Source organism: Zea mays, chromosome 4 (genome assembly GCF_902167145.1).
Source record: "Zea mays cultivar B73 chromosome 4, Zm-B73-REFERENCE-NAM-5.0, whole genome shotgun sequence".
NCBI classification, from domain to species: domain Eukaryota; kingdom Viridiplantae; phylum Streptophyta; class Magnoliopsida; order Poales; family Poaceae; genus Zea; species Zea mays.
The window spans coordinates 77,550,960-77,577,256 of NC_050099.1; the positions used below are offsets into that span (position 1 = coordinate 77,550,960).

At 46.3% G+C, this 26,297-nt stretch overlaps 1 protein-coding gene across 1 annotated transcript; it reads left to right on the forward strand.

The window, feature by feature from the left end:
* Positions 1-14,576: 14,576 nt before the first annotated feature.
* LOC100280946 (cleavage and polyadenylation specificity factor 5) lies at positions 14,577-16,491 on the forward strand. Its single transcript, NM_001165651.1, has 7 exons — positions 14,577-14,872; positions 15,141-15,186; positions 15,307-15,400; positions 15,573-15,655; positions 15,783-15,869; positions 15,963-16,073; positions 16,160-16,491. Exons 1-7 carry the CDS (start codon positions 14,691-14,693, stop codon positions 16,229-16,231), a joined length of 675 nt encoding a protein of 224 aa, NP_001159123.1. The 5' UTR covers positions 14,577-14,690; the 3' UTR covers positions 16,232-16,491.
* Positions 16,492-26,297: the final 9,806 nt, after the last annotated feature.

Sequence of the window (26,297 nt, forward strand, 5' to 3'; positions counted from 1 at the left end):
AAGCCACAACTATACTCCTCGCCTCTCTAAGTCGAGAGGAGTACAACAAGGTGCAAGGATTAAAGAGCGCCAAGGAGGTTTGGGACGTGCTCAAGACCGCGCACAGGGTGATGAACTAACCAAGATCACCAAGCGGGAAACGATCGAGGGGGAGCTCGGTCGCTTCCGTCTTCGCCAAGGGGAGGAGCCACAAGACATGTACAACCGGCTCAAAACCTTGGTGAATCAAGTGCGCAACCTCGGGAGCAAGAAATGGGATGACCACGAAATGGTTAAAGTTATTCTAAGATCACTCATTTTCCTTAACCCTACTCAAGTACAATTAATTCGTGGTAATCCTAGATATACACTAATGACTCCTGAGGAAGTAATCGGGAATTTTGTGAGCTTTGAGTTTATGATCAAGGGCTCATGGAAGATCAACGAGCTTGACGGTCCCTCCACGTCCGAAGCACAACCGGTCACATTTAAAGCGACGGAGGAGAAAAAGGAGGAGTCTACACCGAGTAGAACACCCATTGACGCCTCCAAGCTCGACAACGAGGAAATGGCGCTTGTCATCAAAAGCTTTCGCCAAATCCTCAAGCAAAGGAGGGGGAAAGACTACAAGCCTCGCTCCAAGAAGGTTTGCTACAAGTGTGGTAAGCCCGGTCACTTTATAGCAAGATGTCCTATTTCTAGTGACAGTGACAGGGGCGACGACAAGAAGGGGAGAAGAAAGGAGAAGAAGAGGTACTACAAAAAGAAGGGCGGCTATGCCCATGTTTGTCGCGAGTGGGACTCCGACGAAAGCTCTAGCGACTCCTCCGACGATGAGGACGCCGCCAACATCGCCGTCACCAAGGGACTTCTCTTCCCCAACGTCGGCCACAAGTGTCTCATGGCAAAGGACGGTAAAAAGAAGAAGGTTAAATCTAAATCCTCCACTAGATATGAGTCTTCTAGTGATGATAATGCTAGTGATGAGGAAGATAATTTGCGCACTCTTTTTGCCAATTTAAACATGCAACAAAAGGAGAAATTAAATGAATTAATTGGTGCCATCCATGAGAAGGATGATCTCTTGGACTCCCAAGAGGACTTCCTTACTAAAGAAAACAAGAAGCATGTTAAAATTAAAAATGCTTACGCTCTAGAAGTAGAAAAATGTGAAAAACTATCTAGTGAGCTAAGCACTTGCCATGAGACTATAGACAACCTTAGAAATGAGAATGCTAATTTATTAGCTAAGGTTGATTCTATTGCTTGTAATGTTTCAATTCCAAATCTTAGAAATAATAATGATGATTTGCTTGCTATGATTGAAGAATTGAACATTTCTCTTACTAGCCTTAGAGATGAAAATGAAAAATTGCTTGCTAAGACTAAAGATTTTGATGTTTGCAATGCTACCATTTCCGACCTTAGAAGTAAAAATGATATATTGCATGCTAAGGTTGTAGAATTAAAATCTTACAAACCATCTACATCTACCGTTGAGCACACTACTATTTGCACTAGATGTACAGATGTTAACATTGATGCTATTCATGATCACATGGCCTTAATTAAACAACAAAATGATCATATAACAAAGTTAGATGCTAAAATTGCCGAGCATGAAATAGAAAATGAAAAATTTAAATTTGCTCGTAGTATGCTTTATAGTGGGAGACGCCCTGGCATTAAGGATGGCATTAGCTTCCAAAAGGGGGACAATGTCAAACTTAATGCCCCTCCTAAGAAATTATCTAACTTTGTTAAGGGCAAGGCTCCAATGCCTCAAGATAATGAGGGTTACATTTTGTACCCTGCCGGTTATCCTGAGAGCAAAATTAGGAGAATTCACTCTAGGAAGTCTCACTCTGGCCCTAATCATGCTTTTATGTATAAGGGTGAGACATCTAGTTCTAGGCAACCAACCCATGCTAAGTTGCCTAAGAAGAAAACTCCTAGTGCATCAAATGATCATAACATTTCATTTAAAACTTTTGATGCATCCTATGTTTTAACTAACAAATCCTGCAAGGTAGTTGCCAAGTATGTTGGGGGCAAGCACAAGGGTTCAAAGACTTGTGTTTGGGTACCCAAAGTTCTTGTGTCTAATGCCAAAGGACCCAAAACCATTTGGGTACCTAAAGTCAAGAACTAAACTTGTGTTGTAGGTTTATGCATCCGGGGGCTCAAGTTGGGTAATCGACAGCGGGTGCACAAACCACATGACAGGGGAGAAAAACATGTTCTCCTCCTACGAGAAAAACCAAGATCCCCAAAGAGCTATCACATTCGGGGATGGAAATCAAGGTTTGGTCAAAGGATTGGGTAAAATTGCTATATCACCTGACCATTCTATTTCCAATGTTTTTCTTGTAGATTCATTAGATTACAATTTGCTTTCTGTATCTCAATTATGCAAAATGGGCTACAATTGTCTATTCACTGATGTAGGTGTCACTGTCTTTAGAAGAAGTGATGATTCAATAGCATTTAAGGGAGTGTTAGAGGGTCAGCTATACTTAGTGAACTTTGATAGAGCTGAACTCGACACTTGCTTAATTGCTAAGACTAACATGGGCTGTCTCTGGCATCGCCGACTAGCACATGTTGGGATGAAGAATCTTCATAAGCTTCTAAAGGGAGAGCACATTTTAGGATTAACAAATGTTCATTTTGAGAAAGACAGGATTTGTAGCGCATGCCAAGCAGGGAAGCAAGTTGGTACTCACCATCCACACAAGAACATTATGACGACTGACAGGCCTCTGGAGCTCCTACACATGGACCTATTCGGCCCGATTGCTTACATAAGCATCGGCGGGAGTAAGTACTGTCTAGTTATTGTGGATGATTATTCTCTCTTCACTTGGGTGTTCTTTTTGCAGGAAAAATCTCACACCCAAGAGACCTTAAAAGGATTCTTGAGACGGGCTCAAAATGAGTTCGGCTTGAGGATCAAGAAAATTAGAAGCGACAACGGGACGAAGTTCAAGAACTCACAAATTGAAGGCTTCCTTGAGGAGGAGGGCATCAAGCATGAGTTCTCCTCTCCCTACACGCCACAACAAAATGGTGTAGTGGAGAGGAAGAATCGAACTCTATTGGACATGGCTAGAACCATGCTTGATGAGTACAAGACTTCGGATCGGTTTTGGGCCGAGGCGGTCAACACCGCCTGCTATGCCATCAACCGGTTGTATCTACACCGAATCCTCAAGAAGACATCATACGAACTCCTAACCGGTAAAAAGCCCAATATTTCATATTTTAGAGTCTTTGGTAGCAAATGCTTTATACTTGTTAAAAGAGGTAGAAAATCTAAATTTGCTCCTAAGACTGTAGAAGGCTTTTTACTAGGATACGACTCAAACACAAGGGCATATAGAGTCTTTAACTAGTCCTCCGGACAAGTTGAAGTTTCTTGTGACGTTGTGTTTGATGAGACTAACGGCTCTCAAATAGAGCAAGTTGATCTTGATGAGATAGGTGATGAAGAGGCTCTGTGCATCACGCTAAGGAACATGTCCATTGGGGATGTGTGTCCTAAGGAATCCGAAGAGCCTCCAAATGAACAAGATCAACCAGCCTCCTCCACGCAAGCATCTCCACCAACTCAAAATAAGGATAAGGCTCAAGTTGATGAAGGAGAAGATCAAGCAAATGAGCCACCTCAAGATGACGACAATGATCAAGTGGGAGATGCATATGATCAAGACAAGGAGGATGAAGAACCAAGGCCGCCACACCCAAGAGTCCACCAAGCAATCCAACGAGATCACCCCGTCGACACCATCCTCGGCGACATCCATAAGGGGGTAACCACTAGATCTCGTGTTGCACATTTTTGTGAGCATTATTCTTTTGTTTCCTCTATTGAGCCACACAGGGTAGAGGAAGCACTTCAAGATTCGGATTGGGTGGTGGCGATGCAAGAGGAGCTCAACAACTTCACGAGGAATGAGGTATGGCATTTAGTTCCACGTCTTAATCAAAATGTTGTAGGAACCAAATGGGTGTTCCGCAACAAGCAAGATGAGCATGGTGTGGTGACAAGGAACAAAGCCCGACTTGTGGCCAAGGGATACTCCCAAGTCGAAGGTTTGGATTTCGGTGAAACCAATGCACCCGTAGCTAGGCTTGAGTCAATTCGTATATTATTGGCCTATGCTACTTACTATGGCTTTAAGCTTTATCAAATGGACGTGAAGAGTGCCTTCCTCAATGGACCGATCAAAGAAGAGGTCTATGTTGAGCAACCTCCCGGCTTTGAAGATAGTGAGTACCCTAACCACATATACAAACTCTCTAAGGCACTTTATGGGCTTAAGCAAGCCCCACGAGCATGGTATGAATGACTAAGAGATTTTCTTATTGCAAATGGCTTCAAAGTCGGAAAGGCTGATCCTACACTCTTTACCAAAACACTTGAAAATGATTTGTTCGTATGCCAAATTTATGTTGATGATATTATATTTGGGTCTACTAACGAGTCTACATGTGAAGAATTTAGTAGGATCATGACACAAAAATTCGAGATGTCTATGATGGGGGAGTTGAAGTATTTCTTAGGATTTCAAGTGAAGCAACTCCAAGAGGGCACCTTCCTAAGCCAAACGAAGTATACTCAAGATATTCTAAGCAAGTTCGGAATGAAGGATGCCAAACCCATCAAGACACCCATGGGAACCAATGGGCATCTCGACCTCGACACGGAAGGTAAGTCCGTGGATCAAAAGGTATATCGGTCGATGATAGGCTCTTTGCTATATTTATGTGCATCTCGATCGGATATTATGCTTTCTGTATGCGTGTGTGCAAGATTCCAAGCCGACCCTAAGGAAGCTCACCTTACGGCCGTAAAACGAATCTTGAGATATTTAGTTTATACTCCTAAGTTTGGGCTTTGGTATCCTAGGGGATCCACATTTGATTTAATTGGTTATTCGGATGCCGATTGGGCGGGGTGTAAAATTAATAGAAAGAGCACATCAGGGACTTGCCAGTTCTTGGGAAGATCCTTGGTGTCTTGGGCTTCAAAGAAGCAAAATTCCGTAGCTCTTTCTACCGCCGAGGCCGAGTACATTGCCGCAGGACATTGTTGCGCGCAACTACTTTGGATGAGGCAAACCCTTAGGGACTACGGTTACAAATTAACCAAAGTTCCTCTTCTATGTGATAATGAGAGTGCAATCCGCATGGCGGATAATCCCGTTGAGCATAGCCGCACTAAACACATAGCCATTCGGTATCACTTTTTGAGGGATCACCAACAAAAGGGAGGTATCGAGATTGCGTACATTAATACTAAAGATCAATTAGCCGATATCTTTACCAAGCCTCTTGATGAACAAACTTTTAACAAACTTAGGCATGAGCTAAATATCCTTGATTCTAGGAATTTCTTTTGTTGATTTGCACACATAGCTCATTCATATACCTTTGATCATGTCTCTTTCATATGCTATGACTAATATGTTTTCAAGTCTATTTCAAACCAAGTCATAGGTGTATTGAAAGGGAATTGGAGTCTTCGGCGAAGACAAAGGCTTCCACTCCGTAACCCATCCTTCGCCGTCGCTCCGAGCCACTCTCCATCTTTAGGGGAGAGAGCATGAGTCCAAAGCAAAAGGACTCCATCTTTGGTATAATCGTCACTCATTTATTTATGACAAAAAGGGGAGAGAGTAATTCTAAGGGCTCTAATGACTCCGTTTTTGGCGATTCATGCCAAAGGGGGAGAAAGTATTAGCCCAAAGCAAAAGGACCGCACCACCACCTAATTTTAAAACTAAGGTTTTTTCAATTGGAAAATTTCAAATTGGTAACTTATTGTGTTCAAAAGGGAAGAAAGTAGTATTTCAAAATTGATATCTCAAAACCCTCTTGAACACTAAGAGGAGGATTTCATTTAGGGGGAGTTTTGTTTAGTCAAAGGAAAAGCATTTGAAACAGGGGGAGAAAATTTCAAATCTTGAAAATGCTTTGCAAAATCTTATTCGTTTACCTTTGACTATTTGCAAAAAAAACTTTGAAAAGGATTTACAAAAGAATTCGCAAAAACAAAACATATGGTGCAAGCGTGGTCCAAAATGTTAAAAATAAAAGAAGCAATCCATGCGTATCTTATAAGTATTTTTATTGGCTCAATTCTTAGCAACCTTTGCACTTACATTATGCAAACTAGTTCAATTATGCATTTCTATACTTGCTTTGGTTTGTGTTGGCATCAATCACCAAAAAGGGGGAGATTGAAAGGGAATTAGGCTTACACCTATTTCCTAATTGATTTTGGTGGTTGAATTGCCCAACACAAATAATTGGACTAACTAGTTTTGCTCTAGTGTATAAGTTATACATGTGCCAAAGGTTCACACTTAGCCAATAAAAAGACCAAGAATTGGGTTCAACAAAGAGAGCAAGGGATAACCGAAGGTAGCCCTGGTCTGGCGCACCGGACTGTCCGGTGCACCACCGGACAGTGTCCGGTGCACCACCGGACAGTGTCCGGTGCACCAGGGGACTTCACGCTGAACTCTTCACCTTCGGGAAAATCCAGAGGCGCTCCGCTATAATTCACCGGACTGTCCGGTGTACACCGGACAGTGTCCGGTGCCCCCGAGGAGAGCGACTCTGGAACTCGCCAGCTTCGGTAATTCGCTCCGCTATAATTCACCGGACATGTCTGGTGTACACCGGACTGTCCGGTGAGCCAGCGGAGCAACGGCTACTTCGCGCCAACGGTCACCTGCAGAAGCATTAAATGCGCGCCAGAGCGCGCAGAAGTCAGGCACGCGCGAAGTGGCGCACCGGACACCCTACAGTACATGTCCGGTGTGCCACCGGACATCCAGGCGGGCCCAGCAGTCAGAGCTCCAACGGTCGGAACCCAATGGCCTGGTGACGTGGCTGGCGCACCGGACTGTCTGGTGCGCCATGCGACAGCAGCCTCCACCAAACGGCTAGTTTGGTGGTTGGGGTTATAAATACCCCCAACCACCCCACATTCAATCCATCCAAGTTTTCAACCTTCCAACCACTTACAAGAGCTAGGCATTCAATACAAGACACACCCAAGTGATCAAATCCTCTCCCAATTCCACAAAAGCCTTAGTGACTAGTGAGAGTGATTTGTTGTGTTCTTTTGAGCTCTTGCGCTTGGATCGCTTTCTTCTTTATCATTCTTTCTTGTGATCAATACTCAATTGTAACCAAGGCAAGAGACACCAATTGTGTGGTGGTCCTTGTGGGGAAGTTTTGTTCCCGGTTGATTTGAGAAGAGAAAAGCTCACTCGATCCGAGGGATCGTTTGAGAGAGGGAAAGGGTTGAAATAGACCCGGCCTTTGTGGCCTCCTCAACGGGGAGTAGGTTTGCGAGAACCGAACCTCGGTAAAACAAATCCACGTGTCACACTCTTTTTGCTTGCGATTTGTTTTGCACCCTCTCTCGCGGACTTGATTATATTTCTAACGCTAACCCGGCTTGTAGTTGTGATTAACTTTGTAAATTTCAGTTTCGCCCTATTCACCCCCCCCCCTCTAGGCGACTTTTAGGCCCTCGCTGTCATTGGTTATTTGGAGCCCCTCTGGGCTGCGGACGGCTGGCGTGCCAATGACATGGTAGAATACATCGGAGGGCAGGGCCTTGCCTCTAGCGGCTGCCTTGGCCAATGCGTCGGCCTTCTCATTCTTGGCTCGGTCCACGTGCTGCAAGGTGAAGCCTTTGAATTGCCTCTCGAGACTGCGGATAGCCGCGAGATACTGCATAAGTGTGGGGTCCTTCGCTGCGTAATCTTTCTTGACTTGGCCGACGACTACCTTGGAGTCTGTTCTGATGATGCAGGTAGTGACACCAAGTGCCCTTAGCTTGCGAAGGCCGAGGATGACAGCTTCGTATTCTTCTATATTGTTGGTGCATCTGTCAGACTCCAGAGCAAAGCTGAGGCGTGCTGCATATCTGTGCTTGACCCCTGCGGGTGAAGTGATGACTGCAGCTGCGCCTGCCCCCACATGGCACCATGCGCCGTCGCAATGGATGGTCCACACCTTCTTTGCGGTCGTGTCCGGCTACATTATTGGCCCGGTCCAGTCGACGATGAAGTCTGCCAGGACTTGTGACTTGATGGCTGTTCTGGGCTCAAAGGTGATATGATATCCGGAGAGCTCGGCTGCCCATTTGGCGATCCGGACAGATGCTTCCGGATTTCTAAACAATGCGCCGAGTCCCCTGTCTGAGGTGACCCATACCTTGAACGCTTTAAAATAGTGGCGCAATTTGCGGGAAGCCATAACGACTGCATAGGCGACTTTTTCCAGTTCCGTCATGTTGCATTTTGATGTCGTGAGTACTTCGCAGACGTAATAAACTGGACATTGCCTGATCGTGCCCTCTTTGTCTTGCTCTTGAACCAGTGCTGCATTAGAGAAGCGAAGGCTGCATTAGACAAGTCTTTTGCGCCGTGGAGTGTTTTGAGGAAAGGTAGGCTTCGCTCTGTGGACTTGGAGATGAATCTGTTGAGGGCGGCCAATCTGCCTGTCAGTCGTTGGACGTCTCTGGCTGACTGCGGGGGCATCATGTTGATGATGGCCTGGATTTTGGTCGGGTTGGCTTCGATCCCGCGGTGCGACACCAGGTAACCTAGTATTTTCCCCTAGCGAACGTCGAAGACGCACTTTTCGGGATTTAGGCGAAGTCGTGCGTCCCGCATGTTCGCGAACGTTTCTGCGAGGTCAGCCAAATGGTCTTCCTTGCTTCTGCTGGCGATGACGATGTCGTCCACATACGTGAATATGTTTCTGCCGACTTGGCTCTCGAGCACCGTTTTGGTGAGTCGAGAGAATGTGGACCCAGCATTCTTAAGTCCCTCCAGCATTCTGATGAAGCAATATGTGCCGAAGGGTGTTATAAAACTGGTGCTGGCCTTGTCTTCCTCCTTCATATATATTTGGTGGTAGCCAGAAAAACAATCAAGGAGTGACATGACTTCGCACCCGGCCGCACTATCGACGATCTTGTCGATCCGAGGCAGCGGGAAATTATCCTTGGGGCAGGCCTTGTTGAGGCTGGTGAAATCAATGCACATCCGCCACTTGCCGCTCTTCTTCTGCACCATTACTACGTTGGCGAGCCACGTAGGGTAGGCGACTGGCTCGATAAAGTTGGCCTCAAGCAGGCGGTGTACCTCGGCCTTGGCGGCTTCTGTCTTCTCATCAGACATTTTGCGCAGCCGCTATTTCTTTGGCCTCACCGAAGGGTCGATTCCCAAGCTATGCTCGATGATAGAGCGACTGACTCCGACCAGGTCGAGGGCGGACCAGGCGAAGACGTCTTTATTTTTGGACATACAGCAGAGGAGTGTCTCCTCGTCATGCGAAGTGAGGTCTTCGCTGTTGATGACCGTTTGCTTGGGCGTTGCCTGGTCTAGGGGCACAGTCTTGGTCCCATCATTGCTCTGTAGCTGTGTCTTTTCATGCTCTTTGGCGGTTGGGCTGGCAGAATTGGGGACCTTGCGCTGCGCCGTGAGGCAGTGTACGTTCCTTTGCCCTGGAACGAAGTCTCTTTCTATATTGCGCGCGGCCTGCTGGTTGCCGTAGACTGTGATCGCGCCTTGCGGACCCGAGATCTTCATGCACAGGTAAAGTCCGTGAATGGCTGCCTCAAACTTGTTGATGGAGCCCCGACCCATTATGGCGTTGTACGGGTACACCATGTCGACGATGTCAAACGTGACTTGCTCACTTCGTGCATTGGGTGCTACACCGAAGGAGAGGGGGAGCTCTATTATGCCGATAGGAAAGGTGCCCTTGCCGCCGAAGCCATACAGTGGGTTGTCTGAAGGCTTAAGCAAGCTGTGGCTGATGCCATGCGGTCGAAGGCATGGAGGAAAATGATATCCGCCTGGCTGCCATTGTCGACTAAGACTTTGTGCAGGTCGCATCCTGCCACGCTGCAGTTGATGACCATGGCGTCGATGTGGGGTGCGCTGCGCAGGTCGACGTCTCGGGCGTCGAAGGTCAATGGCACATGGGACCACTTTGTCTGCACGACTGGACCAGTGACGGCGACGTGGTTGATGCTGCGGTAGTGGTCCCTCTTCTGTCGCTTTGTGTCGAAGTCGGCGCTGGACCCCCCCGGTGATCATGTGAATGACTCCGCGATACGGCTGATCGGCGAAGTCTTCTTGTTTTGGGGCTTGGGGTGGTGGATGTTTGGCTGTTGCGGGTGTGGAGGTGGTAGTGGGGGAGGTACGATTTGTACCTCCTGGTGGTGTTGGTATGCGTGGTTAGGTGGATGCTGAGCGGGGCCATGGTTGTATGGTTGAGGGAGTTGTTGATATGTGTGCGCGACAACTCTAGGGTTGTCGGCTGGTTGCGCCCGAGACATCCTGTCTCTGGTGGCCTTCGTTTCTGGGCAGTCCCTTGTAGGGTACGTGCAGTCTTCACCATGGAACAAGCAGTAAAATCTGCGTGGCTGCTACGCACGTCCCCGGCCCCGACCATGAGTTTCGTTTCCGCGGCCCTAGGAGGGATACTCTTGTCGGCAAGGATCCTCACCAGCGGGGTGCTGGTTGGCGATGTTGTGTACCTGCTGCTGACTGCGGCCGTCCCGACCGGAGTCTGCCTGCGAAGGCCTCGTCCACGTACGGCTGGACTGCGGAGGGTCTTTGGGTTTCCTCTGAGACTCGACTTTGCGCTGGTGGAGCTCTTCGGATCAGGCGTATTTTTCGAAGAGCTGATACAGCTCCTAGAGGTTCTTGGGCGGATCTCTGATGCAGTGGCTGTAAAGAATGCCAGCCCGAAGGCCACTGATGGCGTAGTGAATGGCGATTTGGTCATCAACCGAAGGCAGTTGTGACTTGAGAGTCAGAAGCTTGCGGTAGTACTCCCACAGAGTTTCTCTTTCCAGCTGCTTGCAGAGTGAAAGTTTAGCCAAGGCGTCGGTGTCTGGGCGGTACCCTTGGAAGTTGAGCAGGAATTTGTCCCGGAGACTTCTCCAGGAGTCGATGGACATCGGGGGCAACCTGGTGTACCACGTGAGGGCCGGGCCTTCGAGGGCGATGATGAATGACTTGGCCATCGTGGCGTCGTCCCCTCCGGATGATGCAACGGCGACTTGATAGCTCATGATATACTGTGCTGGGTCAGTGCTGCCGTTGTACTTGGGGTAGGTCCCTGCCCTGAAGTTGGCATGCCATGGTGACACTTGCAGGTGTGGCGCCAGGGGACTTCGCTCGTCAAGGTAGTTGACACCTTGGAATGCTGTGGCGTGCGGGATGGCGTGTCCGCGCTGAGGAATGAACAGATCTTCGATTTGCGCGCGCTGTTGGAGGGGTGGGTCATGTTGCAAACCAAGTTGGCCTTCGTGCTGCATGAGCGCGATCTCTTGCTCAAGCTCCTGAGCCCTCTGCTCTTTGTCGCGTATCATCTGGCGCACCTTGGCTTGCGCAGACACACGTTGGCGCTTGGCCTCGAGAATCTCTTTTTGCTTCTGGAGGTTGCGGTTCTTGATGCGCAAGGCCCGCAGCTGTAGCTGTTCCTCTGCTGAAACGCCGATGACTTCGCCATCCTCGGTGGCGTCCGTGCCCTCATGTGGAGCGAAGCCTGGGGGAGGTTGCGGTTGTCCTCTGGAGCTGCATGTGCGGAGACTGCCTTCGGGTGTGGGTTGTTTATTGCGCTGCCTCTTGCTGAGTGCGTCATCTTTGCAGGCTTCTTGGTGGGTGGTGTCGACAAGGGCCTTGCCCTTTTTCTCGGCCAGCAGCGCTGCCTTCGCAGCTTCGTCAACGGATGGGGCTGCCTTCGAGCTAGCTCTCTTGGGTGCCATCGCGGGTGGTTTTTTCGTAGCACGAACGGTGGGCGCCAAATGTTGGAACTTGCTCTCCCGAGCAAGATGATCCAACGGGGGAGTGAAAGTAATGCAAACGAGGTTTTAGCTCAGGAAGGCAATTGCTCTGTTAATCCAGCCTCTCAAGGGCACTGTATGGGGGTTTTTATAGGTGCCTGAGTGCCCAGCGTCTTGGATTAAGGACGCATGTGCCCTCAAGCGCTCAGGTAATCCCCGGAATATTCCTATAAAGCAGGGTTACAGACTGTAATTACAAAGAAGCCTCTACAAATTAGGCCCGTAATGTGCAGCGGCCACGCGGGGCCTGTTACAATGGGCCGAATTGCACGTGGGCCTTTGTGTTGGATGATTCCGCGGGATGGGGCGACCTCGTCGTAGGCCTTCGTCCCTCGGCGTGTTGGACGAAGGGTGGAGACTGCCAGTCGTCTTGCCTCCGTTGGTGCAGCGAGATTGGCGAAGGCATCGAGCGAAGGGTAGCGTCTTCGCCTTCGCCCCAACAAGCACTTTGATTTATGTTTAAGTTAATGACTATGTGTATGTTTTGGGCATCATGATGTAATAAAGTTATACTTATTTCTGCTATTATTTGAGCATTGTGTGACGATGTCTAATTATGTAATCGTTGTGTACGTGAATTCCTGATCCTGGCACGTACATGGTTTGCATTCGTTTACCTTCTAAAACCAGGTGTGATATAAGTGGTATCAGAGCCTTGCTGACTGTAAGACCACTAACATAGAGTAGAATCGCCGTTTTAAGGATTATGGACCCTTATTCCCACCTTGATCTTTGTTGTCACTTAGTTATAAAATGATTGTCTTTCTTGCAATACATGTAGAATTTCTCTCCCTTCCTTTGAGATTTTGAATGACCTTTTTAACCATTAGAACTTGAGTATCTATTGTCATTGTTTGATTTATTTTCTATCATACCATGAAGAAACAACGATTCTCCATTGAAAGTAGAACCTTCAAAAGATACCATCTATTTCATCTTTTTCTTAGTATGCAAAGCCTCAGAAATCTCATCCAGCATTAGAGTATCATAACAATATAACAATGTAACTAAATAGTTTACAAAATAACTAGACAAAGATCCCAAAAAAGTAAGATCCAAATCCTTATCATTATAAATTTACATCTATAGCTTGTAGACTAAAACAATCTTCTTGAAGACTGAAAGATGGTTAAGCACATAACCATCCTCTTGGAACTTGTACTTGTATAAGTTATCTTCATATACATCTTACTTGTCAAATTCTTAGACATGCAAATTGGCTCTAACTTAAGCCATAAAGCTAATGCAAATTTTTCTTGCAAATAATCTTACAAAATATTATTTGAAAGATGAAGCTAAATTTGAATTTAGACTTACAATCTTTACTCTTCTCCTCATAGGTCTAATGTTTTTCTTACCAAATTTCATCAAAACCATCATGAACTTTAGCCTGTGTTAGAATAGCCATCATCTTGACTTGCCATAGAGCGAAACTTCTATTGCGATCCAGATGGGGAAGATCATGCTTCATTGACATGCAAAGAAATAACAATAATAATTAGAAGAAAAATATAATGTGCAGAAATATTCAACAATGAACTTGAAACCTTTTGTTAATCAACATAGTAAGACAAGGAAACCTTATTGCTTCCTCGATTTGTATGCACTTAGGATGCCTCCAGTAGCTCGTGGACGTGGATATCATAGTCGTTTCCAACAGCTCACGCAAAGAGGTCATGAGGTGCACATATATTAAGGTTGCGAGTCCACGACAAAAGTAACCGTGTCGCTGGAGCACAATGTTTTGCGCGACCACGTGTGTGTGTGAGTTGTTGGAGGTGTGAACACCAACGATTTCTTAGGTTGTGATCATCAGATCTTGCAAAAGTGTTGTTTTACATTATAAACTGCACTGTTTATATGGCGGAGTTTTAAAATATGATGTGAGATAGGTAAGGCTACTGGAGATAGCCTTACTTACTCACAGTTTCCTTATAAGTGGCCTACTGAAAATAGCCTAAGGTTTTGAAGTTTGATAGAGTGATGTTTGAAATAGTAGCTGTGGTAAGTAAGACCGCCGGGGATAGTCTAAGCGCCATGTACCTGAACCGACTGTGTTATAGAAGTACTATAGTCCTTTAAGTATAGCATTACTATACGTACCAAAATCTAAAATGACTTTTTTTAGAGACGGAGGTAGTAATTGATTATTCTAATTAGTTGCCTTAAATTTAATATTTTTACAAGATTTAGTTAAAGCTTCGAGCCTTCAAGTAAGAAACCTGAGTGCATCTAAATTAGACCTAGAGGTTGGGCATGGTGCTCTGCGACTATGCGAGTGTCTTGTGATTTTTTATAGACTTTAATATTTGTGGACGTTTTTAATATTTGTGGACGTGTGGAGTCGACGGTTTATATGGTTGGACAAAGAAACCGCAAACGGAGACGTTAGCAGCTCAATACGGCCGGTCCAAGTCGTCCAGCGAGTGGTGCAAGACTGAAAGGCCAAAGCGAGGCGCACGGGGGGACCCGCCGGGCCGCCGCCATCAACTCTCTGGCTCCCTCCGCGCCACGCCACGTCGTTCGGGTGGCCACGTTGCCGCGCCGACCGCCAACCTCCCCCGCACCGGACTCTTCTCCACATCGCTCTCCCCCTGAACCCCCAACACTACTCCACAAGACCACAACCCCGAACCCGGCCGGCGGCAGCACAACATGAGAACAGCCCCCCCCCCCCCCCCCCCCCCCCCCCCCCCCCTTCTCGCGCCTCCTACCTCTCTCCAGTCGGTTCCCACGCCTTGCCGCGCTTTACCTCTGCGGCGCACTCCCGTTATCATATAACCCGCGCGCCGGCTCCGGCGAGATTCGACCAAACTCCATGGGGCTCGAGATGGTGGAGGTCATGTCCGAGACTGTTCCTACGGTTGTGCCTGCGGCAGCGAGGGAGAACGGGGTGGATATTTACCCGCTCAGCCGCTACTACTTCGGCGCCAGGGACGCCGCCGGCGTGCCCCGCGGCCTCGAGACCGCCGCTGACCGCGCGCTACGGCTCAAGGCAAAGTGAGTGCCCCGCCTCGCCCGCTCTGTGTCTTCGCAACGCAATTGGCGGTCCCTGATTTCGCTGAATTGAGTAACCTCTAGTAAGTGCTAATAACAGTGAAAAAAAAGAAATATACTAATCCTCGCTGCTGCATCGCCCACTCCATGTCTTAGCAACGTAATTGACGGTCCTGATTCCGCTGGATCGAGTAACCGATAATAGTCGCGACTCGCGATTAAGTGATAATAATAGTGAAAAAAATATTACTAATCCTCGCTGCGTATGCAGCTTCGCGGCGCACGGGCTCCGCACGAGCGTCCACGGCGTCCTCCTGGTACCACCATCTCTGACTCTGCAACTCTGATTTAGCTCTAACAAATTTCAGAGGCCTCGATCGTTCGTAGGAGTACCTCGTATGATCTTATATGGATTTATGCCGCTGGTTTGGCTGCAGGTGGAGCTGTTCGATCACCCGCACGTGCTGCTGCTGCAGGTCCGGAACTCCTCCTTCCTGCTCCCGGGAGGCCGCCTCAGGCCTGGCGAGGAAGGTAGACTACATGCAGACTTTGTGTGTACTTGTGATTTACAATTTGCTAGAATTTGTCCACTGTAACCTGAAACTTCCTGCGCATATGGAAGCTGCTGTTTAGTTGTGTTCAAAATTCCTGCGCACATGCACTGGAGGCTGAGAGTTCTGTTTGTATGCTGATTGCGTTTCAGAGGTCCGAGGGCTCAAGCGCAAGCTCTCCAGCAAGCTCTCCGTTGTCGATGATGTGGAGGCCGTTGAAGAAGAAGACTGGCAGGTAACCATGGTGTTCAGAAATGTTACCAATTGTTCAGTGATGACATATCAACTAGAGTAGATATCACGCCACGTTAGGATGCCTCAAACGTTTCACCCTTCCTTTCACGTTGCCGGTGGTTGACTAGATTGGGCAGTGCATCGGGATGTGGTGGAGATCTGAATTTGAGGCCATCCCGTTTCCCTACATGCCTCCACGATTCCGTGCGGCAAAGGTACAGAGTTGTGGAAAATTCTGCTAGTTAATTTTATCTTCGTCGGCATTGTGCCGATCGACCTGAGCGTGTGAGTCCTGTCTTGCCCTGAAGGAATGCATGAAGCTGTTCCTGATCAGGCTGCCGATGTCCCGGCAGTTCATCGTGCCCAGGAACATGAAGCTCCTGGCCGTGCCTTTGTCCCAGATTCATGGCAATGCTCAGGTATATGTAGGCTCGTGCCACAGTCAGAAGGTTCTATATGTAGTTCAGGGCCAAAACTCCCTCCCTAACGTCGCTCCCATCTGCAGGTTTACGGTCCAATTATAGCCGCCATTCCGAGCCTACTATCCAAGTTCTCCTTCAACGTCATCAGCGACTGAATTGTGGAAACCAACCAGAATGTTGAGGGGTTAGTAGACGCATGCATACTTGGCTAGTTGAAGTCATAGAACAGTGTGCGATACCGATGGGAGCTTGTATTGAGAAGTAGCTCATCTGTTTTTGTTTTTTTTTTTTTTGTGTGTGCATATGTGTATAATGTATCCCCCTCCTGGGCTCTTGCTGATAATGATATGTATGTACTGTATGTGTTTCTCGCGACCTGTGTATGACCGTGTGAGAAGGATTCAGTTCTGTACAATAACTCATTTTGATTTATTTTTGCTCCTACAGTCCTGAACTTGGAACATAATTAGCACACCATTCCATGAAACAGAAGCTACTAAATTCATTTTTCGGGACAGGTCATGTAACCTGCTAACCGCTGAAGGCCACCAACTTGGATTTCGTTGAGATTCCGTTGGGTGAGCCAAATTTACCTGCAGAGGTTAAGTGTGATCCAGATCTTTACACCTCAACATAGATCCACACGTTTGATTAGCTATAGGACAATATGTGATACAGATTATGTGGGTGTTTGAATGGTGTTTGAATGCACTAATAGTTAGTTGGTTAAAAAATTACTGGTGAAATTAGTTAGCTAACAAATACTCCATCCGTTTCGTTTTAATTGTCACTGAATAGTGTAAAATTAAACTATCCAGCGACAACTAAAAAGAAACGAAGGGACTAGATAGCTAACTATTAACTAATTTACTAAAAATAGCTAATAATTGAACTATTTGCTAAGGTGGTTGGATGTCTTTAACTAATTTTAGTCATAAACTATTAGATCTAGTGTATTCAAACACCCCTTATATCTTATGCACTGTGCATGTGACTGCACTTCAACTAAGGCCTAAGAGCAACTCCAATAGTTATGTAAATTTTAGCTCTCTAAATCACAGATTTAAGAAGTTGCTAAATAACTTTGGGAGTAAAAAAATGTGAGTTCTCCAATAGTTCTCTAAATATAGGTTATAGTTTTGTTTTGTATCTATCCACATAAAAATATAAAGTCACAAATGTCATCAATTACCTTCATTATCTACATAATGCAGTAAACATTTTTGTTTAGGGAGTTGCTAAATGGTTGCCAAATGTAGAGAGGAAATAATGTTAGATGAGAAGTTGTTAAATTTAGAAAGTTCATTTAGAGAACTGTTGGAGATGAGTTTTTGTGTTAACTACTTAAATTGTTGATTTAGGAAGTCTATTAGAGAACTACTCAACTCCAATAGTTTTCTAAAAAAGAGCTTGCTAAAATCATATTTACCAAGTTGCTAAATAGCTACCGGGAGTAAAAAATAACTTAGTCTCCAATAGTTGCTCATATTTAGGGAGTAGATCGATTTTAAATCTACCTTTGGCAGCCCTGCCCCCAATACTGTGCTAGAAAGTGGAAAAAAGTGTGCCGTACCTAGCTACATGTGTCAGAAAGGGAAAAAAAATAATCACGCAAGTGTGAAGAAATTGACGTCAACTGCATTTAGGGAGTTCCTGTCGAGTTACTAAATGTGAAGAGTAAATGGAGTTGGATAACGACTAGCTAAATTTAGCAAGTCTATTTAGAGAACCATTGAAGAAGCATTTTCTGTTCAATTCTTAAATTTAAAATTTAGAGAGTTGTTTAGAGAACTATTGGAGTTGCTTTAATGACCTCATTTTTAGGGGATGTTCGAATACACTAGAGGTAATAGTTAATTGGCTAAAAATTACTAGTGAAATTAGATAGCTAATAAATAGTTAGCTAACTATTAACTAATTTACTAAAATTAGCTATTAGCTAGGGTATTTAGATGTCTCTAACTAATTTTAGTCACTAACTATTAGCTCAAATGCATTCAAACACACCCTTAATATCTCACAGCCTCAATAACTATTTAGAAAAGTGACCAAACATAGTGTAAAAGAGGCGGCTATGCCTCACTCACCAGCGAAGCTCCTTTCTTAGGCTATCTGCAGCAGCTTACTCATCTCAATTTTTCTTTTTAAACTTCACTCTATAATTAGTACAGTCTACAACGAATCGGTGTTTTACACGACCATATACACGATCTGCTGGTCACAGCTTTAGGGGTGAAATCTTATTGGAAATTTCACAGATCATTCAACGTTGTTTTCAGAAAGTTTCAGTCCGACATCCATATTGTTTGGTTTTTATTCAAAATCGGTTGGATGTTTGAATGCAACATTCGGAAATCGGTTGGATGTAAATGGCATAGATATTATTCGTCTGTATTTGAATTTGATCCGTCTAAGATGGTTGAGATCCAATCTGTATTAGTATACTTAAAGTTGGATATTTAAGATATTAATATCTATTAAAATATTATCCGACACAATTTGATAATATTCACATCCGATCAAATCCGAAGAAAAAATATGAAAACAAATAGGATCAAAACCTTCCTGGTGTTCTTTATGTTTGAAATAATCTTTTGGCATTGAAATTTTTTGGCTTCTCTTATGTTGGCTTGCTTGTTGATCTTGATGACAACCATTTTGTTATTTTCTTCTTCAAAATATAAGGTGTGGTAGCATTCTTGTTCACCTTGTTGGTTTAGGTGTTAGAGAGCTTCCATGTTTGCTTTTTCTTCTTTTCTCTCTCCATTCTTTACCTTGCACTAGTAGGACTTGTGAGCTTATTTGTGGCACACGTAGTAACCCATGATTGCTCCCTCATCAAACTTCTTCACTCACTTGACATGATAAGGTTGGGTTGAATCTGTCTTGTCTTTTACTTGAGTCAAGTCATTAGTGAGGTAAGCTAATTTTCTTAAGTTCAGCATTCTATATTGCAATATCTTGTGAATATGTTTCTACATCACATTCTTAAAATAAACTTGATTACAAAGGGGTGAGTCCAAATTAAATAAATCATTGCAAGTAGAGGCATCCTTTTTCATCAATTTTAATTATTTTATTTTTAGATGCATCAAGGGTACTACTAATAGCCTCAAGTTTGTTAGTTAGCTCTAATATGTTTGCAAAGAGTTTTTGTTTGACCTAGATAAATTTCATAAACTTCTTGTGAGTTAGCTAACTTTTCTTTTAGTTTGTCATTTTTATTTATCAGTTGGTCATTGGTAGGAGTGCTTGCACTAGCTTCTTGTTGGTCAATTTTATTAGATAGCTCAACATTAAGATTTATAAAAGTTTCATATTGTTCAATCAACAAATAATACTATTTTTGTGAGCTATCTATATTTTATTTTTTCTCTTTTATTTTATTTTGTTGGCTAGTGCAAAGCTTAGAATATTTAACATTTTCTTGCACAAGTTGTTCAAGAAAAGGCTGCTCATCATCTCTACCACTCTCATTTGATCTAGAGATTTTGTTACCTCATGCCATAAGGCACATGTGCGAAGGGCACGATGATGAGTGCTTGTCGCCACGCCTCTTGTGTTGGGCCTCATCTTCACTTGAATAGTCATCCCAAGTCTTGATAGTGGTAAGGGATTGACCTTTAGCTCTTTTCCTTCTTCTTTGCATTTGGTGTGGGCTTTGTTTGGCCAATCTTCCATAGTGCCTTTTTACCATTACCATAGCATCCCTTTTCTTTGATCTCTTCTTTGGCTGGTAAATAAGCAATCTTCAATTTGAATGGTCACACCACTGGCATTAAACTTGTGAATATTCATCACCACCTTCCCGATGATTGTTTATTCATCAATACCGAAGGAGGAGGTGGAGGCTTTATCATCATATTCATCATCATCATCTTGCTTTTTGCCCTTCATCTTCTTATGCTCATCATGTGTGAGAGAAATAATTTTGCTTGATGAAGTTGCCTCATCTTGACTTATCTTTTCTGACATCTCAAATTCCACCAACTTGCCAATGACAATTGCTACGGTCATTGTGATTAAGTCCTCCATGTTGTGAAGGTTGCCTATGATGCTTGCATATTCCGTTTGTAGTGGTATGGATGGCCCTTCTCATAATGTCTGCATTACCTTGCTTTGTTAATCTAATAGAATTTAATTAGTTCATTGATATTTAGATTCAAATGTGAATACATATATCTAATAAGGTCATTTCATTCATTTTAAAGGAGTCACAACATTGTTTAGCTAGGTAAAGTTTTTGCTCACGAACAATTCTTATGTTATCCTAGAGCTCGTGTAATTTTAACCAAATTTTGTTTGCTTTAGTGAGGTTGAATATTTGGTTAAAAATGTCTATGCTAAAAGATTCAAACAAACAATTTTTAGCTCTTGAACTAAGGCAATTTTCTTTTTCATCACTCATCATTGGTTTCTCGGGATTCTTTAAAGGTTTCAAACCATTGTGAGTGACTCTCTAAACACCAAATTCTACCACCTCAAGGTAGCAAGCCATTCAATCACTCCAATGGGGGAAATTAGTGTCATAAAAGTGTGGAGACCTAGATGTATCTGTCCCAACCACTCTAAATAGCATCAGCTCAATGGCAGTGAAGCTAAAGATCTAAATTAAATCAACCTACTTTGATATCAACTGAAAGGGACCATGATGCCTACAAGGGAGATGAATTAGGCAACTTCACACTCTATTTCTAATAGTTGTCTCTATTTTCTACCTAGTCAAAGCCTATGCAAAGTATTATTTATCTAAAAGTGTAACTACAGTTTGCTAGGTGTGTTCCTATCTCTACTGCAAAAAGTTATACAACGTTGGTTCCAATCCTATCATTTCCCTATCAAGCTAAACCAGGAAAATAAGCACATAGACTTAGTAAGCAATAAATAAAATGCAAAACCCTAATGGAGATAGAGATGCATACTCCCATCAATGACTCTAGTATTTTTTATCAAGCTATTGAGAAGCATGTAAACTTTTCCTTAGTCCTTTTTGGACCCCCTCACAAGGATGCCCTTGCAAGGGCTAAGCTCCTAGTTGAGTAGCTCCTTGGATAGCTTTGTACCTTCCCTTAACACAAGTGGGTGTCCAAATAGTCTCTCCTAGACCTCTTGGCATCTTCACTATCGAGCTTCTAGCCTAAACATCGTAGGCCTCATGCCCAATGGTACATGGTGGCATCCGCACCACAAACACAACTGGTATGATGTCAGACAACTATAAGACTCTGTAGGGTACAACAAAGAACTTAAAATATGTATAAGACTCTATAGGGCACCACAAACACAACTGGTATGCTAAAATAGTGGTCTAACTAACCTAAGCACTTCACAAAGAACCTATACTAATCACTGAGTGATTTTTAAGAATTTTGTTATCTAGATATGATAGAGAAGAGTCTCAAATTCATTGATATGTTCCTTAGCTCCCACACACGTCAAATGGCTAGCTAAGAGGGTATTGTGGGGGACAGATATCCCCCCGTGTCCACCAGAAGGACAAGATGCCTCGCGAAGGGCACGTGGGCCCAATAATCCGCAAGGTCATCCCTTTGTGGGCCAGGGGAGGAACGTCCAATAAACCCGATCGACGAGAGCCCAGGCAGCCTGAAGAATTCAAGCGGAGATCACAACAGTGACCCGACCTTCCCGCGCAGGGGCCATGTACATCGGAACTGAGCGATGATGAGTCGGCTGAATTATAGGAAGATAGACTCAGTTAGTTCACTATTACTTAGGCATGCGTTGTTATCATATCCACATGTAATGCCCCACGGTCGAGTATATAAGGCCTAGGGGGCACCCCTTCAAGACGATCGACCTCATTCTACTTAGCCACACACACTAGCTCTCTACGTTTCCAATACTAGAGAACCTCTTTGTAACCCACCACATAAAGTGTTCACATCAGGACGTAGGGTGTTACGCATCCCAAAGCGGCCCGAACCTGTACACAACTGTCCACTGTTTCTCGTGCAACTAGCACGAACCATCGAGCTACAGTCGATAAAACCGTCCTACACCAAAAAGCACCTTGAGGGGCAACCTCGGGTGCGCGGTTGGACCCAAAACATCGACAGCTGGCGCGCCAGGTAGGGGGTGTGTCGTCGATCCAAGCTAGCTCAATGGCCGTCACCTTCCAGCACAAGATCATCCTCCGTCTCGGGTCCGTGTTCTGCTTTGGAGCTATCTCATCTGTAGCGGATGAGGAGGGAACTCTGCATCGCATCGCGGATCCACCGGAGAAAAAGTCGTCCTCAAAGATCTTCGAGAAAATCGGAGCAAGGCAGAGAAAAGCGCAACCTCCAGCGCTCCGAGAAAAGATCACCTTCAGCAAGCCAGGAGCTGAGGGTCCGTCTACCCGGAGAACGCCGTTGTCCACCTCTCCGACAGAAGAATGGACACGGATCATAAGGAGAAAAGAAGCAAATGAGGCCGAGGGCCATCAAGCTGCTCTTTCTGCGCCTCTGTCCTCAAAGGAGAACAGAAAGAAGATCGTCGCGACAGCTGCTCCATTCTACCCCGACGTCCTCTTCATCGGGGGAAGAGTGGAATCGAATCCAATCTCCAACGACGAACCAACTGCGCTAGGAGAGGAACCTCTTCATCAGGAGTCTCGCCGGCGGAGGAACCGACCCCGAAATATTTGGCGACATCATGAAGCCGGAGAACAAGATCTGGCGCAGCCCGTATCGCGAGACGAGGTCTCAGAAGTGGGAGAAACTCCGGAAGAACGAGTCCTCAGAGAAAGAAGGAACTCTCGATGACATGACCGTCGGCAGGCTCAAGAACAGGCCGAGCAGGAAACGAGGCAACGTCTGGAAAATCCACTCTTTGGGCGCATCCTGAACCTCGACTTCGCCCGAGCCATGAACACTCCGAGTGCAGTCGGTGGAGTGTTGGCTCGGATAGCTGATGGCCTCCCCCGGACTCTCGATGCCGAGGGCTATCGGCGGCTGTTCACTCAAGCAGCCAACCACCTTCTACCCCTCGCTCATCCGCCGAACGATATACGACACGCCATCAACAGTCGGCGGGACGCACAGAGCTCCATCAACGCTTCGCGCGAACGACGATACAAGAACGAGATCCGTCGCCGGGAAGAGTACGACCGGGATCACGGCATTCCAGCACGAAGTCAGGCTACCAGGACCGAGTCGGCCATGGCTTCAACTGGTGGCACCACCCAGGGATGGTCGAGGCACCACGACAACCACTCCCCTCCCCGGGAGAGACATCATCACCGACGACAAGAAGACAGTTGTGGAGTATCAGCGCTTACTCCACGTCTCAGGGCCATTCAATGGCTCCCTAACTTCAAGGTCTCCAACGTCGACAAATATGAACCTAAGCAGGATTCGGGAGGCTGGCTGGCCGTCTACACCACCGCCGCCCGAGCTACTTGGGCAACAAAGGATGTGATGACCGCGTACCTGCCTATTGTCCTTGGGCAAGACGCGCTGCAATGGCTGCGACACCTACCACGACACTGCATCGACGACTAGAGCGATTTCAGTCTGCGCTTCACCGCCAACTTCTAGTCTCTCTCCGACAAACCGACGCAACCATGGGACCTCAAATCCATCAAGCGCCGGGGGACAAAACTCTTCGGTCGTACGTCAAAAGATTCCAGACCATGAGAAATCGTATCCCCGAGGTCGCGGAGGCAGCAGTGATCGAGGACTTCTACCGGGGATCCAATGACTCGGCCTTCGTCCGAGCCATACTACAAAAGGCGCCAACCACTTCGGAACAGCTATTTCGGGAAGCCGACCTCTACATCACCGCCGATGAACGAGCCCTAGACCTCATCGAAGGAGCAAAGCCTGCACTGACAGCACCGTGACGCGACACGAACCAGCAACCCGACAAACGCTGGGAGAAGAGGCCTCGTGAAGAGGTCCACGCCGCCGGACCGCCCGCCTCTCACGCCTGAGAAGGACCTCGCGGAGGCGAACGCACGCTGGACGACATCCTTAACGCCCAGTGCCCGTACCACAAGGACATGCGCCACACCCTCCGGAACTGCAGAGACTTCAAGCACTCCGTGGGGAATGGCCGACCCTTCCAACCTCTACCTCCTCCCTCGCCGTGAGGAGGACCAGGAGAACCGCGACAACCCCAGCAGCAGGAGGAAGGAGGAGGAGGAGCATTCCCGCGCGTCGACAGAGAAGTCAACGTCATTTTCGGCGAACACGGGTCACAGGAGAACAAAAGACAACAAAAGCTCAACGATCGTTAGATACTGGTGGCGGCTACCGGTCCACCCGCTCCGTACCGATGGTCTGAGCACCCGATTACCTTCACTCGGGCAGATCAGTGGCTCAATTTCGACCACCCCGGCAAGTACCCGCTCCTCGTCGATCCTGTGATCCGAGAGAGCAGGGTAAAGAAGGTATTAGTGGACGGGGGGAGCAGCATCAACGTCACCTTCCCTCGGACACTCCAAGGCTTGGGAGTTCACCTCAAAGAGCTCCACGACTCGGACACACCTTTCTTCGGCATCGTGTCGACTGAAGGAGAATATCCGCTGGGCCACATCTACATGCCGGTCACCTTCGGAACTCCGGAAAACTACAGAACCGAGTTCCTCAGGTTCGAGGTGGCGAACTTCGACTGCGGATACAACGCCATCATCGGGAGGCCTGGATTGGCGAAGTTCATGGCCATTCCGCATTATACATACATGATATTGAAGATGCCAGGACCACAAGGGATCATAACTGTGTGCGCTGACTTCCAAGGCGCCGCAGAATGTTTCCGAGTGGCCATTCAGGCGACCCTCACCACCAAACCATCGTCGACTTCTTTCGCGCAGGCGAACTCAAAGCCTGAGGAAGACCTCGCGGTACCCGCGAATGAATCTCAAGCCGTGACCTCCATACGGCCGACTGAAGAAACCAAGAGAATCAATCTCGGGTTCACCGACGAGCGCAAGACTGCTATCATCAGTTCCAGCCTGGATGACAAATAGGAAGGCGTGCTCGTCCAGTTTCTGCAAGACAACCGAGACGTATTCGCATGGCAACCTGCGGATATGCCGGGAGTCCCGAGAGAATTGGCCGAGCACAAATTGAAGGTCTACCCCCAAGCGAGGCCGATCCGACAAAAATTACGCCGCTTCACGCCCGATAAGAGAGAAGCCATCCGTGCTGAGTTGGCTCGCTTGGTCGCGGCATGATTCATTAGAGAGGTGTTACATCCTGAGTGGTTAGCTAATCCTGTTCTTGTACTCAAAAAGAATAAAGTGGATTAGCGCATGTGCGTCGACTATACGGATCTCAACAAACACTGTCCGAAGGATCCCTTCGGGCTTCCTAGGATAGATTAGGTGGTAGATTCAACCACCGGATGTTCTGTGTTGTCTTTCTTGGATTGCTACTCTGGGTATCATCAGATTAGTCTGGCAAAAGAAGACGAGGAAAAAACAGCATTCATCACTCCGTTCGGGGCTTTCTGCTATACCTCCATGTCGTTCAGCCTCAAGAACGCTGGAGCGACTTATCAGAGAGCTATTCAAACATGCTTAGCCGATCACTGGGGCAAGCGTGTGGAAGCTTATGTGGATGATGTGGTGATCAAAACAGAGAATTCAGAAAATTTTATTGAAGATTTACAGCTGGTCTTTTACAGTCTACGACGATATCGATGTAAGCTTAATCCCGAAAAATGTGTTTTCGGAGTACCAGCAGGAAAGTTGCTCGGATTTATTGTCAGCCACCGGGGAATTGAGGCCAATCCAGAGAAGATCGAGGCTATCATGAGAATGGAAGCACCACGATCATAGAAGAAAGTACAAAGACTTACCGGATGTATGGCCGCTCTGAGCAGATTCATATCCAGGCTGGGAGAGAAGGGCTTACCATTCTATAAGTTGCTCAAGAAGGTAGACAAATTCCAGTGGACTTCAGAAGCACAAGAAGCTCTAGATGCGCTGAAAAAATTCTTGGCAACACCACCAATGCTAAAACCGCCACGCCGAGCCACGCCGACTCAACCGGCTGAAGATATACTATTATACATCTCCTGCACGACTAACGTGGTGAGCACCGCGTTGGTAGTCGAGCGAGCAGAAAAGGGACATGCATACCCAGTACAGCATCCTGTCTATTTCATCAGTGAAGTCCTGGGTCCCTCGAAGAAGAAATACCCTCAAGTTCAGAAGTTATTATATGCAGTACTTCTAACTGCACACAAGCTCCGTCACTACTTCGACGACCACAA